General features: G+C 37.6%; 1 protein-coding gene across 1 annotated transcript in view; it reads right to left on the bottom strand.

The window, feature by feature from the left end:
• The window catches only part of LYST (lysosomal trafficking regulator), a 205,181-nt gene that overhangs the window by 140,565 nt on the left and 46,489 nt on the right, over positions 1-18,127 (bottom strand). The window contains exons 7-10 of the mRNA XM_044002844.1: positions 16,824-16,985; positions 15,423-15,576; positions 9,194-9,417; positions 6,693-6,759 (exon numbers count right to left, since the gene is read on the bottom strand). Coding sequence (XP_043858779.1) covers positions 6,693-6,759; positions 9,194-9,417; positions 15,423-15,576; positions 16,824-16,985 — 607 coding nt within the window. The remainder of the gene's footprint in view (positions 1-6,692; positions 6,760-9,193; positions 9,418-15,422; positions 15,577-16,823; positions 16,986-18,127) is intronic.

Genomic DNA, 18,127 nt, shown 5'->3' with positions numbered 1-18,127 from the left:
TTACAAATTAAATGTTTTAAAATAATACTACTGTGTATAAGTGGTTGATCATTATTACCCATCAAAACTTGTTAAAATTAAAGAAATAATCTGAGTGTGAAATAAAAGGGGCCTATGCCCTAGTGATGGAAATTTGGAAAAAGAAGGAATAGAGAGAGGGGTGATGTGGCATAGTAGATAGAAAGTCTGCTTTGGAGTCAAGAAGACCTGGATCCAAGTCACTCCTCTGATACATAATGCCTACGTGACCCTAAGCAAGTCATCAGCCTCTCAGTGTCCCAGGAAATGGTCTAAGACTAAGTCATGAGGGGACTTCCAGGGTGGACCCAAGATGGCAGAGGAAAGGCAGTGAGCTCCCGAACTCATGACACAATCACTCCAAAAAACATACAAATAAGGTCATAGGAAAATGCCCGGAGCAGCAAAACTCACAGAAGAATGTGCTGAAATCATCTTCTAACCAAGAATGGCTTGGAAGGTCAGAAGGAGGGAGCTGCTGTGCTGATACAGGAGTCGGGCCCAACCCCACAGTCACCCTGACACAGATCCAGTCCCAGGAAGTCCTCAACAGAGAAGGAGACCCCCAGAGCCTCTGAATCAGCTGAAGTGCCAGTGTTGTCTGGAACTAAGCTCACAGTCTGGTGAGTGGGCTGGGCCCTGGGCAGGGGAGAGACAACAGGGGTCTATGCTGGTGCTGAGGCAGAACTTGGATTTTTCACCCCTGCTGAGAACCAGGTGGTAGGCTCAAGTAGCAGTGGCCCAGGTGGGGGAGAGGCACAGGCTCCTCGGAGCTGACAACCACAACACACAAAGCTGGTTGATTGACAAGTTGGTCTGGGGTCATCTAGGACCAGGAAACAGGCCGGGCAAGGGAAGAACCTGATTCTCCTTAAATCACACCACCTGGGACTTCTTAAGCTTGGGATACTTGGCCTGGAAACGGTGCCCCACTTTAAGGAGCTAAAAGTCTAGTAAAGGCAAGATGAGCCGACAGAGAAAGGTGAGGACCATAGAAAGTTTCTTCAGTAACAAGGAAGACCAAGGGGCACCCTCAGAGGAAGATGTCAACATCAGGGCCCCTATATCTAAAGCTTCCAAGAAAAATATGAATTGGTCTCAGGCCATAGAGGTGCTCAAAAAGGACTTTGAAGATAAAATTAGAGAGGTAGATGAAAAAATGGAAAGAGAAATGAGGGTGATGCAGGAAAGACATGAGAAAAAAGTCAACAGCTTGAAAAGTCAAATTGGCCAAATGGAAAAGGAGGTACAAAAGCTCTCTGATGAAAATAATTGCCTAAGAATTAGGATTGAACAAATGGAAGCCAGTGACTTTATGAGAAACCAAGACACAATAAAGCAAATCCAAATGAATAAAAAAATAGAGGGCAATGTGAAATATCTTCTGGGAAAAACTGCTGACCTGGAAAATAGGTCCAGGAGAGATAATTTGAAAATTATTGGTCTACCTGAAAACCATGATCAAGGAAAGAGCTTAGACACCATCTTGCAAGTATTCTCAGGGAAAATTGCCCTGAAATTCTAGAAGCAGCAGCTAAAATAGAAATTGAAAGAATCCACTGATCACCTCCAGAAAGAGATCCCAAAAAGAAAACTCCTAGGAATATTATAGCCAAATTCCAGAGCTATCAGGTTAAGGAGAAAATATTGCAAGCTGCCAAAAAGAAAGAATTCAAGTACTGTGGAGCCCCAGTCAGGATAGCACAAGATCTAGCAGCTTCTACATTAAAGGACCAGAGGGCATGGAATATGATATTCCAGAAGGCAAAGGAAATGGGATTACAACCAAGAATCACCTACCCAGCAAAACTCAGCATTATCTTTCAGCGGAAAAAATGGGACTTTAATGAAAAAGAAGACTTTCAGATATTTGTGATGAAAAGACCTGAACTGAATGGCAAATTTGACTTTCAAATACAGGACCCTAGGGAACCATAAAAAAAAACTGGAGCTGGGGGACATACCTGGGATCAGACAGTGGGCGACTGTCTTGTGTCTGAGGCCAGGTTTTGGCTGGGATCCCCCTGGGTCCAGGGGTGATGATTTGTCCACTGGGTCACTTAGCTAGATGATAACATCTTTAGGGTTAAATTGAGGGGTGAAGGGAATTCATTGGGGGAGGGGGAAGGGCAGAAGTGAAATCCTACATGAAAGTAACAGGAAAAGGCTTATGGAGTGGGGGAAAGAGATGGGAGAGGAGCAGGGCAGTAAATGAATTTTACATTCATCAGAAAAGGCTCAAAGATCTTAAAGTCATCAGAGCTGCCTCAAGGAGGGACTAACACACACACACACACACACACACACACACACACACACACACACACCCCCAACTGCATGGAGTAATCTATTTCATCTGGGCAATAAATGAGCCTAACACTCATCAGAATTGGCTCAAAGACCTCAATCTCATTAGAATTGGCTCAAGGAGGGAATAATGGACACACTCAATTGGGTGGAGTAATCTCTCTAACCCTGCAGGAAAATAGGAGGGGAAGGGGATAAAGAGAGAGGGGCAAAAAAGGAAGGGAAGAGTGGGGGAGGGGACAGACAGAAGCAAATCCCTTTTGAAGAGTGATAGGATGAAAGAAGATGGATAATAGAATAAATATCATGGGGAAAGGAATGGGATGAAGGGAAACAGTTAACAATAGTAATCATGAAAAAGAGAAAAGGGGGAAAAATTGTACAAAAAATATTTATAGCAACTCTTGGTGGAGGCTAAGAATTGAGAATCAAGGGAATGTCCATCAGTTGAGGAATGATGGAAAAAACTGTGTTATATGATTGTAGTGGAATGGACTTGTGCTACAGGAAATGACAAACAGGATGATCCCCGAAAAACCCTGAAAGACTAATGAACATCAATGTATAGTGAAGTGAGCAAAGCTGAGAGGACATTGTGCGTAGTGACAACAGTATTGTTCAATGAGTAATTGTGAATGATTTAACTACTCTCAGCAGTGCAATGATCCAAGACAATGTCAAGGAACTAATGAGGAAGCTTACTATGCACTCCTATAGAAAGAACTGAGAAAAAGAACACTTGTGGATTGTACATATATAACCTGATTGCGATCTTGTGGAGGGAGGAGGAAAGGGAGGGAGAAAAATTTGGAACTCTAAATCTTATGAAAATGCATGTTGAAAACTACCCTTACATGTAAGTGGAAAATAAAAAATAAATGTTTGTTTAAAGAAAAAAAAAAGACTAAGTCACATAATCATAACAGTTGCTGCACTGGTAGAGGAAGCTTCATTTACAGGAGTTCCTTATATCAATGAAATAAAAGATCTGGATAAAAAAAAGAAAGAAAAAGAAGAGAAGAATCTGACAGGCTGGGAAAAGAGAATCATCAGGATTTTATAACTTACTGAGTATAAAGATTAAAGATAGAGGAAATTATTAAAAGTTTTGAGCCCGAGTGTCAAATTTTACATGGTATCGTAAATTGAAATTGAATCATGATTAGGAGAGAAAAGATATTCTATAGAAGATAAAGATTTCATTTTTAGAGGTGCTTGTATCACAAGGCTTCAATTTTTTTTTTCTGGGAATATGTTTAGAATACAGAAACCCACCTTTGTTTGCAGAGGGTAAGGATAGAACAGAAACAACTATTTTCCTTCAGTCACTTCCAACACATTCCAACACTAATCTTTTTCTTGTGTGGGAAGAACTGTTACCACCTGGCCCAACTTGGATGGCTAGACTGCATATATGTATTTAAGATACATATACTTGGGAGCAGCTAGGTGGCGCAGTGGATAAAGCACCAACCCTGGATTCAGGAGGACCTGAGTTCAAATCCAGCCTCAGACACTTCACACTTACTAGCTGTGTGACCCTGGGAAAGTCACTTAAGCCTCACTGCCCCCCCCCGCCCCCAAGAAAGAAGATACATATATCTACTGGAGGAGGCCTTAAGAAAACAAAACTATTTTTCTTGCTATTATTATTCAACATTATATACTGCTTTATACAAAGTGTCATAAAATCTTAGTTAATATCTAATTGAGGCAAAATAATTATCCCATTTACTAACTAAAATTTGTGGAAAGCACGATGTATTAAAATTTGATGTGCTATCAAACTATATAATATTCAAATTTCATTAACCTGGAGGCAAAGGGTCTGCTTACTGCTTGTTGAGTTTTTATATTAACTTATATAAACTGAATGTTGGGGCAACAGTACATTTGCAAATGATAATGAATTTGAGGACAAAGACCATGCAGGGGAAGTCTCCAGACTTCCAAAATCCTGAGAGAACATAAGGTCTCTGAGGACAGGGAGTAGTTCATTTTTATCTTTTGATTGCCAGGGTCTAGGATAGTGCTTAATTTATAGCAGGTGTTTAATAAATGCCATGTTGAGTGACTGATTAAACAATGCTATCTGAAAGGGTAAATGCTGCTCTTCCAAGATTTATCCCTTCTACATCTGTATTTGAATGAAATAAAAAAAATTACAAAAATATGAAGCTTTTCCAAAAATTTTGTTGTTAGGGTCTATTGGGGATTTTTAAAAAACTGCTGGTGAGTAGGATTTGAGTTAACAAACTGCTTCCAAGAGAAGCTTAGGGATACTAAAACAAATACTCGAACGGACCTATAATCTCATAGATATGGATGTTCCCTCCAATATTTCAGATCACAACCCATTAATACTTGCTTATCCTATGTAACTCTTGAACATAACCTACTATAAATTCACCAGAGGGGTGCCACTCAACGTGCTCAAGGACTTTCTTGATTTCTCTTGATATTAAAAGGATAACAGTAAAGCACTATCCCACAAGCTGCTAACTATATTGGAATGGACATCCTCAAACTCAGCCCCAGATGCCAGCCAGGGTCAGAGAGAGTTACAGGGTTGAAGTTAGGGCAGGAAATAAGATGTCCAGTGCAAAGGCAAGAAATGAGAAGTAATGACTAGAGCTTCAGTTAGCTCAAGGATGGGGATCTCAGATAAGAGTGTGAACAATCCCTCATTGGCCATAGACAAGAGGAGAGCAGGAAATGTGAGGGACCTCACATTTGTGGTTTGAAAATATAAGGCATAGAGAGCAGATATGTGGCAGGAATGGCCAAGTACAGAGGTGTATAACCATGTAATTGAGGCATTTGAAGGTCAGGGCTTGATGTGTTATAAACAATGCTTGAAGTTTCAACTACTGACTTCTTATTCTAAAGAGGACTAAGTCGTCTCAAAGTGAGGATGATTTATACAGGGCAAGATCCTTAAAATGAAATAAATTGTGTGATCAGAAGGTGATTCTTCACTACAGCCTTCTTCTACCTCTGTCTCAATAGCACATAAAGCAGGCTACTCACTCCACCCTATAAGTGACTTCATTATTTCTATCACTGCTTGCCAGTGAAGTCAAGGTTTCAAAAAAATGAAAAGTACAACTCTACCCCTCAAAATTATGAGACCCTTGCTATAGACTATATATATGAAAATAGAATTATTTACACAGATCCAGAAGTTAAAATAGTCTTCAGTAAAATGGGATTCTAGCTGCCTTACTTGTAGAAGAACTAAGAACAAAATTCAGCTTTTTCTGAGGTCCAAAATGACAAATTCTGCCTCAAAAAGCCCTAGGAAAGCAAAAGATTAAGGAAAAGGACAAAAAGGCAATAGAAGAGGAAAACAGAAAAAAAAACCTAACTGTTAAATATGAATTCCTTCAATTTAACGATGAAACTAGTTTTATCTTTATTACCTACTATCACCATCATTTTCCCAGTTACCTAATTCTTCATCTTTTACTCATCATTGTCTCTAAATCCCTTTAACTAGCTAGATGCAAAGTCCATTTAGAAGGATTTTTCTTTTAAATGCTTTGTGAATATATTCCTTCCTCTCCATTCCTATAACCAAAATCCTACTCCAGGTTCACGACCTCACACTATGAATCTCCTAAATTGGCTTCCCTGATTCCAGGCTCTTCCCCTTCAAGGCATCTTACATATTTTTTGTCAGGCTGATTGTTAAACAGCATTCTCATCATAAAAGATCATTCCACTCCTCAGAGGAACCTTTGGTGGTTTCTTATTTCCCTTGATATCAACTCTGAATTCTTCTTGTCATTTCTCAAGATTCTTTATAATCTGGTCCCACTATGACTATACAATCTTATTTCCACTACTTTCCACAATACATCCTTTACTTTTACTAATCTCTTCACTTTCCCATGAATATGTTATGATCCTACACATTTCATGTTTTTGTTTATATTGTTCTCAACGGAAATGCCCTCCCTATTTCCTAAAATAAATCTGACCATCTTTCAAAGTTCATTTTTGGTCATGAAGCATTCATGACTACTAGCTCTAACTGATCTTCCTTTCATGGACACATACAATATTAACATTTGGAAGGAATCCCAGAAGTCATCTGATAAAGTATTACTTTGGATCACTTTTTATAGTGTCTATAGTTCCTAACACATAATTGATTACTGCACTATATACTCTTTAAATTTTTCAATATTGTTCCTTGCTTTAATGCTGTATTCGTAACTAAACTGTAAGAGTTCATCATGAAGCAGACAAGGGACAATTATTACTTCACTGACTCTGTTATCCCATTGATACAGTGCTACATTATAGTTATTATATATTAGGATAAGATAAAAATTGTTTATGAAAATGAAGGTCAAACTTACCTTGCAAACTAGAATCATTCCGTGTAAAAATTTTTAGAAACCCTCCTAAGAGATTTCTAACAATTTCCTGTGAATTAAAACATGAAAAATTTTTAAATGAACAATTGTTATCAATGCAAAGATTTGCAAAAAAATATACTAAACAATTATGACACTTTATTGAGTTAACTGACATTTTGGTTAGCAATAAATATTTAAATAGAATAATAATTGTACAGTAGTCTTTATAATTTGTTTCCTATATAAAAATGGTCTTTAATACCACATTAAGCAAAAGTCAAGTTGACAAGTATTTATTAATCACCTACTTATGTGCCAGGCACTGGACCGACTGCCAGTAATACAAAGAAAGGCAAAAGATAGTCCTTGCTCTAAAGAAAGTCACAGTCTAATGGGGAAGCCAAGTAAAAACAAGCTATATACACGATGAATTGGAGATAATCTTAGGAGAAAAGCACCAAGTTTGAGGGAACTAAGAAAGGCTTTTTGAAGGTGAAATTTTAGTAAGGACTTAAAGGAATCTAGGGAAGCCAAGAGGCAGAGATGAGGAGAAGGCAGATTCCAAGCATAGAGGGCAGGCAAAAACAATGCACAGGAAGGAGATGAAGATGAAGTGTCTTGTTTGAGGAATAGCAAGAAGGCCAGTGTCACTGAATAAGAGAAAATTGGGGGCCAGGGAAGAAGTATGGGACAAAAAGACTGGAAAAGTAGCAATGGGGCAGGTAATGAAGGGCTTTCAATGCCAAACAGAGCTTTTTTATATTTTATAATTGGAGATGAAGAGCCACCCGTGTTTATTACATAGGGGGAAACATGGTCTGACCTACACTTTAGGGAAGTCTATTTGACAGCTAGATGAAGTGGAGAAACACTTGGGGCAAGAAGACCAACCAGAAGGGTAGGTATATGATGATGAGGGCTTTCACCAAGATGGCGGCAGTGTCAGAAAAGAGGAGGGAGTGTATGCAAGAGATGTTACAAAGGTAGAAACAACAGGACTTGGCAACTGATTAGATATTGGAGGGTATGTGTGTGAAAGAGAGCAAAGTGTCCAGGATGATACCTAGGCTACAAGCTTAGATGACTGGGAAGATGGTAGTGCGCTCTACAGTTATGAGCAAGACAGGAAAAGAGAAGGGCTTATGGGGAAAGATAATGAGTTCAGTTTTAGACATGTTGAGTTTTGTCTATGGGACAATCATTTTGAGATTTCCAACAGGCAGCTGAAGATATGATTAAGTTGTATATTTTAGAGTCAGTCATAAAAAAATCAATGTGATTGTCAGATTTGCCAGGTAGGAGCAGAAATTGTTAACTTCCCTTACTGAGTGGAACGCAGATGGCTAAAACCTGTCCAGGCAAAGTGCTGAAGAATTCTGTGGAATCTAGAAAAATATAGTATCATGCTCCCCAATTTCCCCTGATTAAACAAAACAACTGCAGAGACAAGGACACTAGGCGTTATAATATAATAAATTACAGGCAAGTGCTAATCTGCATTGATAAAGGCAGTTTCTTCACCAGGAACTCTCTATACCCATCAATTTTTTTTTTTGTCTAGGGAAAAAGAAACCCAGAAAATGTGACCTAAATTTTCACGAAGCAGAGGTGCAAAAATATTTAATTATTCAGTGCAGTTACTCTTTGAATTATTTATAATCAAAGATTCATGCATGATGTAGTAGGAAAAAAAAGCATATTCCCTGGGGTCAGGAGACCAGAGTTCTGATACTAATATTTTTTAAGCTAAGGTAACTTGATTATGTCATCTGCAGAATGGCGATAATAATACTCATGATAATAATAATCATGATTTATTTAGCACCAATTATGTGGCAGACACTGGGCTAAAGTGCTTTCCAAATATTATCTCATTAGAACCTCACAACTCCAGGATATAAGAACTATCATTATCCCCATTTTACAGTAGAGCAAACTAAAACAAACAGAGTAAGTGACTTGCCACAGAGTAAGTGTCTAAGGCACTATTTGAACTCAGGTCTTCTTGACTCCAGGCCCGCTACTCTATCTACCATTGTAAACCTTTTTTTGTTTTGTTTTTTGTTTTGTTTTTGTGGGGCACTGAGGGTTAAGTGACTTGCTCAAGGTCACACAGCTAGTAAGTGTCAAGTGTCTGAGGCCGGATTTGAACTCAGGTCCTCCTGAATCCAGGGAGGGTGCTTTATCCACTGCGCCACCTAGCTGCCCCAACTTTGCAAACCTTAGAGTGCTATTTAATACTAGCTATTATTATTATTATTATTATTATTTTTTTTTTTTGGTGAGGCAATTGGGGTTAAGTGACTTGCCCCAGGGTCACACAGCTAGTAATTGTTAAGTGTCCGAGGCCGAATTTGAACTCAGGGCCGGTGCTCTATCCACTGTGCCACCTAGCTGCCCCCACTAGCTATTATTATTAAACTGTAGTAAACAAAAAAGGAAAATGAAGAATTATTAAAACAATCAATATGTATCTCATATCAACCATACTAAAATTTTACCTTTTGCATGAGTAAAGTCACATTTTTTTCCTTCTGCCTGATGATTTTCAAAAAGCTCTCAAAGACATGGCCAAGCACATCAAGTTTGACTTTACTGGCTGAAAGCAAATTTAATTCCAGTATACAAATCTCAGGATATATTAATTCTCCTTGTGCAAGGTTTTCAATCACATCATTGAAGTAAGTTGTAGAACTGATATATCCTGTTTCAGTCTCTATGTCTTCTGAAATTAAAACAAAAAGTGGTGAATTTTCATTTATAAAATAACACACAATTCTGATATTGACCACCATTTTAGAGCTACTAGTAACATTAACAACAACACTTCTGGTGTTCACTAATTTTCCTCTTGGATAATTCTCTGTAAAAATATGATATTTACATACAATAAGAACAATTTAAAGGATACTATAAAGAAAAGTTAACATTTATAAAACAATTTAAATTTTTTCAAAGCCTATAAGATTTCCCAACCTAACCATTTTAGCCAGTACCTCAAAATCAGCCTGGTTAAGGCTGGGCATGGAGGTTAGTACAGCAAATAAACAGGAGTAAGAGAGATTCAAAAAAGGTTATAAGGAATAAAAAGACTAAGTCTAGTGTGAGTATAAAAGTTAGAGAGATGGAGGAAGTCATGTTTAAGAAAGTAAAATTTCAAACTTTCAGATCTTGGATTAAATGCCCTTCCTATCACCTATCTGCAGTATTTTCTTCATAGGTATTCCCAACTCCACTCTAAGCCTCCACAAATTCCTCCTTCATACTACTGCTTATCGCATCATATACATTCATAACAGGGTCTCTAATCACAAGTCTAATATTTCCTACCGAGTAACTCTACCTACCCTTTAAAGTCCTCAATATCTGGCACTAACACACCTTTTGAGACTTACCTCAAAAATTCTCAAGTATCTTTATGCTCCAATGAGAATAAACTATCATTATCCCTATGTCTACTTACTTTCTCACCTTCAAGTCTCTGCACAAGTTGTTCCCTATGCCTGCAATAACTTCCCTACTTTTGCTCCCTCTGTTGAATTCTTATGAATCACTTAAAGCAACTGTTTCTAACCTTTTTTTTTGATAGCACACATTAACAAGTAAAATAATTTTTGAGCAAATAATCCCTTCAATATGTGTTTATATATAAATTTATTTCTATTTACTACTGTACTAATATATACATTATATCACAATGCCCATTTTTCAATTCCACACATCAATTTTTGGGGGGAGGGGAAGGTTTTTAATTATAATTTGGCTAGGAAAATTTCCTGATGTGTAGAAGGCAGAATGCAAGGCACATGAAGATCAGGTCCCAGGTCTGAAAGGTAGCTGTTTCAGGGAGGAAAGGAAGGGGATTAAAGCCAGGGAGACGTTAAACAGCTGGTTAGTCCATCTTTTCCTGGTGATATATGGCTTTCATCATTTGCTTCCAAGCTACCTAATGGATTTGGTGGGGTCTTGGGAATAGAGGTACAGATCTGAGAGTTGTTATAGATTTAGCTACCAGGCCCCAAACCCACTAATAGCAGCAACTGGTGACTACTCAGCTCTAATGAGCTGTTGCTATTCCCAGGTTCTCTCTGTTCTAGCTCTTCCTGGGGAAAGAACCCAAGCAGGCAAAAAGGAGCTAGCATCTGTACCTTTGGGAAACATTTTCTCCACTCCTGGGATTCCTTCCCCCTATATGTCCAAGGCTGTAGAACATCCATCCCTTCCAACTTCTAACCCCCCTATGGTGAGGCTGTGAAACAATTTCCTGGGAAACACCATCCATCCAGAAGGTGTACAAAGCCCAGACCAAGAGGCATAAGTGATTTTTCCAGGAGTTATGGTCAGAATGACAGAGGGAAGACAAGTTCACAAGGTACCAGGCAAGGCCTATCCACTTTTCTGACTACCTGGAGTGGAGCTCCAATGGTTGAATGGTACAGCCCATACAGAACACAGGAAGACACTAAGGCCAGGTGGGAAATGACTGTCCATCCTCCAGTCTACCTGGGAAGGAGCACAGAGGGGCTAAATGTCCAGTGGAGACAGTAATGGTCACAAGCAGAAGGAAGGAGAGTAACAGAGGCAGGCATCAGGGCAAACACACTGACCGGCTGTACTGCTCTCCTCAGTTTTGATATTTTCTTTGAATACTTAAACTTTGGAGATGAATGCTCTAAAGCACATCTCAAGTGCCTACTCTTCCTAGAAGTATTCCCTTTCTTCCTAGCTAGTAATCAACTTGGATCTCTTTTACCTTTCCATAACATTATTTACACTTTTCTTATGCACTTACTAGATATTATTTTGGTTTTTAGTTATTTGTCTATGTGTCATACCCTCTTACTAATAAGCTATAAGCTACATGAGGACAGGACTATTCTTTATCTAAACTTTATATCTACTCCAATGCACAGTTTGGTATATAGCATATACTCAATAAATGCTTGATTGAATTGTAACTGGACCAACTTCTAAATAATAGCTTTGTGAGAAATGAATATTTCTCTCTTATGTTTACTATCTAATTTTTGTATTAGGATCAAGGTTTTTCCTCTTTTCTACTTCCTCATGCAGAAATCAACCAGTATGAGAAATCTCTCTTTATTCCTGTTCATTGTGTTTGTTCAGACAGGTCTGGGGAAAGGTTGATTATCCCTGTTATCACGACAGGTGATATAAGAAATGATGAGCAGGCAGATTTCAGAAAAACCTGGAAAGACTTAAGTGGACTGAAGCTGAGTGAAATGAGCAGAACCAGGAGAACATCATCGTACACAGTAACAGCAACACTGTGTGATGATCAACTGTGATAGACTTGGTTCTCAGCATTGCAATGATTTAAAACAATTCCAAAGGACTCATGATGGAAAATGCTCTCCACATCCAGAAAAAGAACTGTGGAATCTGAATACAGATTGAACCATGCTAGTTTTACTTTTTTTGTTTTTTCTTTCTTTCTTAAGGTTTTTCCCTTTTGTTCTGGTTCTTCTTTCACAACATGACTAATGTGCAAATATGTTTAATATGAATGTACATATATAACCTATATCATATTGCCTGCTGTCTTGGGGAGGGGGGAGGGAAGGCAGAGAGAGAGAAATATTTAGAATCCAAAACCTTATAAAAACAAATGTTGAAAACTATCTTTACATGTAACTGGGGGAAAAATAAAATACTTATTAAGATTGGGGAAAAAAAAGTGATAGGGAAATTGATGTCTCTTTGACCAAGATTTGAGTTTAAGTCATGTACCCCAAGTTTTTCACTTTAATATAGCCCAACTCCCATTGTGTTAACCAATTCAAGTCGATTTCCATCTCTCAAAAACACCTACTCTTTGAAGGGCATATAAACTATGACCCCATCACCATTAGGGGTCTTTGGTCTGAGATTTCCAAATGACCATCTTTTTATTAATTACCTGCTAACCTTATAAATAAAATCATTAAATTACCCAGAAACTACATTTTCTCAAGCCTTTTTTACTCAAGCCTTGGTTACTAGCCTAAAATATTTATTAAAATGTCTGAATTTTGACACATTTCTAGCAAGGTTTTTAAAATTAAAATTTACTGGGAGACATGAAAAGATGAGAGTGTTTCTCCTGAAAAGCTATCACTGCACCTATGATAAACTACTTTTAAATTTTTTTCCAAAGAGAATCTCTTACAAATCATAAATCTTTAGAAATCATAATTGCTTTCTGCCATCTAGACATGAGAAACAACACAGGCTTCGGGGAACAAAGGAAACTTGTAGAACATATCGGGGATCCTGACAACAATATATATATATATGACCAATATTCCTGAGTTACAGTCTGTACTGAAACCTACTCACCTCCAATAACTATTTCCTATCTAAACTATCCTGACTGTAAAGCCCACTCACCTAAGATTTTCAGCATACAGACAATTGGAGCCATCTTCAAATCTTCAGTCCTGCATTCCCCATATCCAATCCGTTCATAAAAGCTTTTCAGCACTATCCCCACAACAGCAAGCTAGCCTTCTTATCACCACTCTGGTGGTTACCATGCTAGATCCAGCCCTCCCACCTCTCACCTACATTAGTGCAAGAGCTTCTTAAATGGTCTCTGCCTCAAGGCCCTTTCCTCTTCAGTTCATCCCCTATATAACTGCCAATGTTTTTTTCCTACAACGTAGGTCTGAGTGTGTCATTGTCTTGCTCAAAAAGCTGCAGTGACTTCCTATTATTTCTAGCATAAAATGTAAATTTATTGTCCATAACTCATCTTCATGATAAACTGCTCTTCATGCCTACAATATTCTACCTTGCATCTCTATGTCCTTCCAAAAGCTGTCTCTCAATTACGATCTGTACTCCTTCTCTCCTAGCTTGTTTCCTAATCCAAGCTTCTTCCAAAGCTCATCTCAAGAACCATTCCTAAAAAAAGGATTTTCCTGATAGTCCTACATATGCTCCCTCCAGTACCCAGTATATATATTTTGTATTTACTTATACGTCTACATGTCTTTTGTCCCGCGTAAATGTAAACTCTGAGAGTAGGATTTCTTTTGTTTTTGTATCTCTAGATACCAAATGCCTGGCACACAGTAAGCACTTAAATGTTTTCTGATTTACTTATGTGAAATAGGATGATTCTGAATTCTTTCAGTTATAACTTTCCCTGAAAAACCAATGACTAAAAGAATATTTTTCCAACTTTACTGCATATTAAAAAAACACAACAAAAAACATGGCATTGATCCTATGACAAGCAGTGAATAAAAGAGTAAAATTCATAAGAGTATTTGAAACTTGGTAGAAAGTCAAGTCACTGGGGCAGCTAGGTGGCACAGTAGATAAAGCACCGGCCCTGGATTCAGGAGGACCTGAGTTCAAATCCAGTTTCAGACACTTGACACTTACTAGCTGTGTGACCTTGGGCAAGTCACTTAACCCTCACTGCCCAGCAAAAAAAAAAAGAAAAAGAAAAAAAGAAAGTCAAGTTATTAAGCATTTATTAAGGGCCTACTATGTGCCAGACACTGTGTTAAGTACTGAAGATATAAAGAAACGCACAAGGCAGTTCCTACCTACAAGGAGCTCATAGTCTAATGAGGGAGACAACATGTAAACAGCTTTGTACAAACAAGATTTATATGGGATAACTTAAAAATAATCCTAGAGGAAGGCACTAACATTAAGTGAGATGGGGAATGGCTCCTTGCTGAAAGTGAGATTTTAGCTGAAACTCAAAGGAAGCATTCAGTAAGCAATGGGACAGAGTAGGAAAAGTACAAAGAGAATCAGGATCCTAAATCTCTTAATTCCCAGTTTCTCTCTAATTTTTTTTTTTAATTTTTAGTGAGGCAATTGGGGTTAAGTGACTTGCCCAGGGTCACACAGCTAGTAAGTGTTAAGTGTCTGAGGCCGGATTTGAACCCAGGTACTCCTGACTCCAGGGCTGGTGCTCCATCCACTGCACCACCTAGCTGCTCCTCTAATTTTTTTTATACACAAAGTAAAAAACTCTAGAAGTCTACATTAACTAACATCAATAGAAGATTTTTTAAAAATCAGTTGTAAAATATAGGAAAACTACTTAAAAAGTTAGGCAGTGCAGAAAGAGTGCTGGGCATGGAGTCTGAAAGACATTTGTAAGTGGTGTGACTCTGAGTAAGTACCTTAACCTCTGTCTGCCTCAGTTTCCTCAACCGTAAAATAGGGATAAAAACAGGACCTACCTTCAAGGGTTATTATAAGGATCAAATGAGATAATATTTGTCAGCACTTAGCATAGTGTCTGCCCCTCAGTAGGTGCTTGTTTCCTTCATAACTTAAAAAAGACCATTATTAGTGTTCGTGCCATGGCCCAATTGTTTCATTTGTTTAAGTGGTAAAAGCATAACTGTAACCGTGGGGTTGAAAACATGGTGTAAATGAAAGACTAAGAAGCATAAAAGGTTTGAGTTAGGAGAGAAGCGTGTTAAAGTCCCACATTTCAATGACGATTCTATTACTAATACAGGCTCATATAGCTAACCACCTGTACAAATGCAAAAATTTAGGCAGGTGGTAATACAGTTCTGTTCTAGTAAAAAAGTTTCCCATACATTCTCCTCTACAGAAAAATAGTTACAGCAAAATTCAAGCATATGTAGCCATCTAAATTATTTTTCTTAGAAAAATCAGATAATTAATGTATCATTTATGAACTTTCATACAAGTTATGTAAATTGAAATTGAAATTCAGTCCTACCCTACCTTCATCTCGGCTTTCACTATCTTCAGTATCACTTTCACTGTCTGCTTCATAACCTTCTTCTTCAGCAAAAAGTTTAAAAGTACCATGGGCTTCCTCAGTTTCTTCTGAGAGATCACCATGCTGAGATACTGACTGTGATTCAATCTGATGAATCTGTAAGATAAATGTGCTCAGTTATAAAACTTGCAATGCATAATTTGTTCGTTATTGGGAAAAAAAAGTTTACATGTATTTGAATAATGTTAATATACTGATGTGGGGGGAGGGATTCAACATAGCATACTATGAAATTATATCACAGAAAACCTTTTTACATATGCTCTGTAGAATATATGCCACAACGAAAGGGTATAAAAACACCACTACAATTTTTAACATGTTATGTTAATTTAAAAAAAGGAAGGACTATAACACTATGAAATTTTGGCAGAACAAGGCAATAAAACTTTGTTATCAATAGTTGGAGGCAACATATCATAGGGAAAAGCAAACTGGACTTGGAACAATGATTTAGATTTAAATTCTCATTTACTTGTTGGGTGAAAAGTCATTTTCCATTTTCAGGGACTCAATTTCATTATCTGTTAATTAAGCTTCAGTTAAACTAAATAATTTCTATGGTCTCTTAAAGCTCTAAAATTCTATGGTTTCTTATAAGCACAGAATTATGGAAAGCACATGGTACAATCTTTATTTGTCATAAAACTAGATCTAATAATGCAAATTAAATAATCTAAGTAGCTGGGCCAGCACTTCTCCAAAAATGGGTTTAACAAGTGATGGAGCATTAGTTACCCCAAATTTACTAAAAATAATACATATACACACGGAGTTGCACAGGGAATTTTTATTCATCCTTACCAGATAGTATGAAATGACTAAAAAAGGAAACATACCAAAGTGAAATAATACTTTTTAGAATGTAATAATCATGCATACATGTGTATATGTATGTACATATTTAAGTTAATTGCTGAGAATCAAGTTTCATGAAAAACTATCTACTATTATATAGAGCAGGTAATCGTCATCAATGAATGACCTCCACCAATGAAACCACAAATCCTTCAAGTATTAAAGTAGTATGAGGACTAAATTGTCTAAGTCAAAGAATGCTGAAATTAGGAATTCCAAGAAAAATTTCCTGCCAAGTCTTCTGTTATGAGATATTTTTTGTTTTTTAAAAGGCAACTCTTCTGCCTTCACTACACAAAACATCTTTCTAAGAGGCCAATCCTATCCTTATTCCACACATTATATTTCATAATACTTGTTCTTAATCATATTACTTGTACAGAGCCTAGCCTTGCCTTCACTCCAAATCACTGCCCTGAACATATATGATTATACCTCACCTGCATAGTTGGTCTTCACCTTGGCATAACAAAATCTACTCATACCTTTTCAATGTTCTCTTCAGAATGATTCAAATCTGCTGAATAATTCCCCAAAGCTACTCGAAGCAGTGCATCCAATAAAGGCTTAGCTAAATCAGTTTCAACCACCTTTGACTGGGAAAGATGGTCCTGTATTTCAAATAATATATTTTCCAAGGATAAGTTCTGAGAGGAAGGAAAAATAGAATATCAAGTGTACTTGTTTTCAATTCTATTTAATTACAGAATAAAATATTTAATTTGTACCAATACTGAACTAATTTTCATCTACTTCTTGACTGAGATGAAAAAACACAAATGGATAAATATTAATGTGCTGTGTTTTATATTGAACTTGGACTAAATGATCATAATCCTCTACCATTTGTCACTAGTACAGTTTTGTATTGTTATCTAATTTGTCATGGGTCAAGTCAACATGTCTTTAAGAGCCTACTATAGGCACCAGGCTAAGTGGTCCAGATACAAAGAGGCAAAAACAGTCCCTGCTCTTTGGAAGCTCACATTCTAATGGAGAAGACGACATGTAGATAACTATGCACAAACAATCTATATATAGGATAACTTGGAAATAATCTCATATCAGGTAGGATTCTGTCAAATGTCAGATTTTAGCTGGGACTTGAAGCAATTGAGGGAAGCCAGGAGGCTGAGATAAGGAGGGAGAGAATTCCAGACATAAGGTACACCCAGTGAAAATTCCTAGAGTTGGGAAGTTGTGTTTTTTTGAAAAACAGCAAGGAGGCCAATATGCCAGGATCACAGATCACAGTGGGAATGTATGGTATAAGATGACTGAGGAGAAGGGGATAGTTTATAAAGGGCTATAAAACCCAAACTGATAATTTCATATTTTATTCTAGAGGTAATAGTCACTGTAATTTCCTGATGACATGGCGATGACATGGTGACATCTGTGTTTTAGATTAATTTGACAGCTGTGTGGAGGATGGACCAGAGTGGGGAGAGAACTGAAGCAAGGAGATCAAACAAAAAGCTATCGCAATAGTCCGGGTATGAGGTGATGAGGGCCTGTACCAGAGTGGTGGCAGTGTCAGAGAAGAAAGGACAAGTATTAAAAAGATGTTACAAAGGTAAAACTGACAGAACCTGGCAAGTGATTGGATGTCAGAGTACAGTGAGAGAGTGAGGAACGATGACATCTAAGTCATGAGCCTGGTAGAATGGGAAGATGGCCGTGCCATCGACAGTAATAGGAAAATTGGAGGGTTGGGGTTAGGGAAAATGATCAATTCAGTTTGGAACAGGTTGAATTTAAGATGTCTATAGAACATCCAGCTTGAAAT

This window comes from Dromiciops gliroides, chromosome 4, assembly GCF_019393635.1.
Source record: "Dromiciops gliroides isolate mDroGli1 chromosome 4, mDroGli1.pri, whole genome shotgun sequence".
NCBI lineage: Eukaryota > Metazoa > Chordata > Mammalia > Microbiotheria > Microbiotheriidae > Dromiciops > Dromiciops gliroides.
This window is presented reverse-complemented; position numbering and strand designations above follow the sequence as displayed.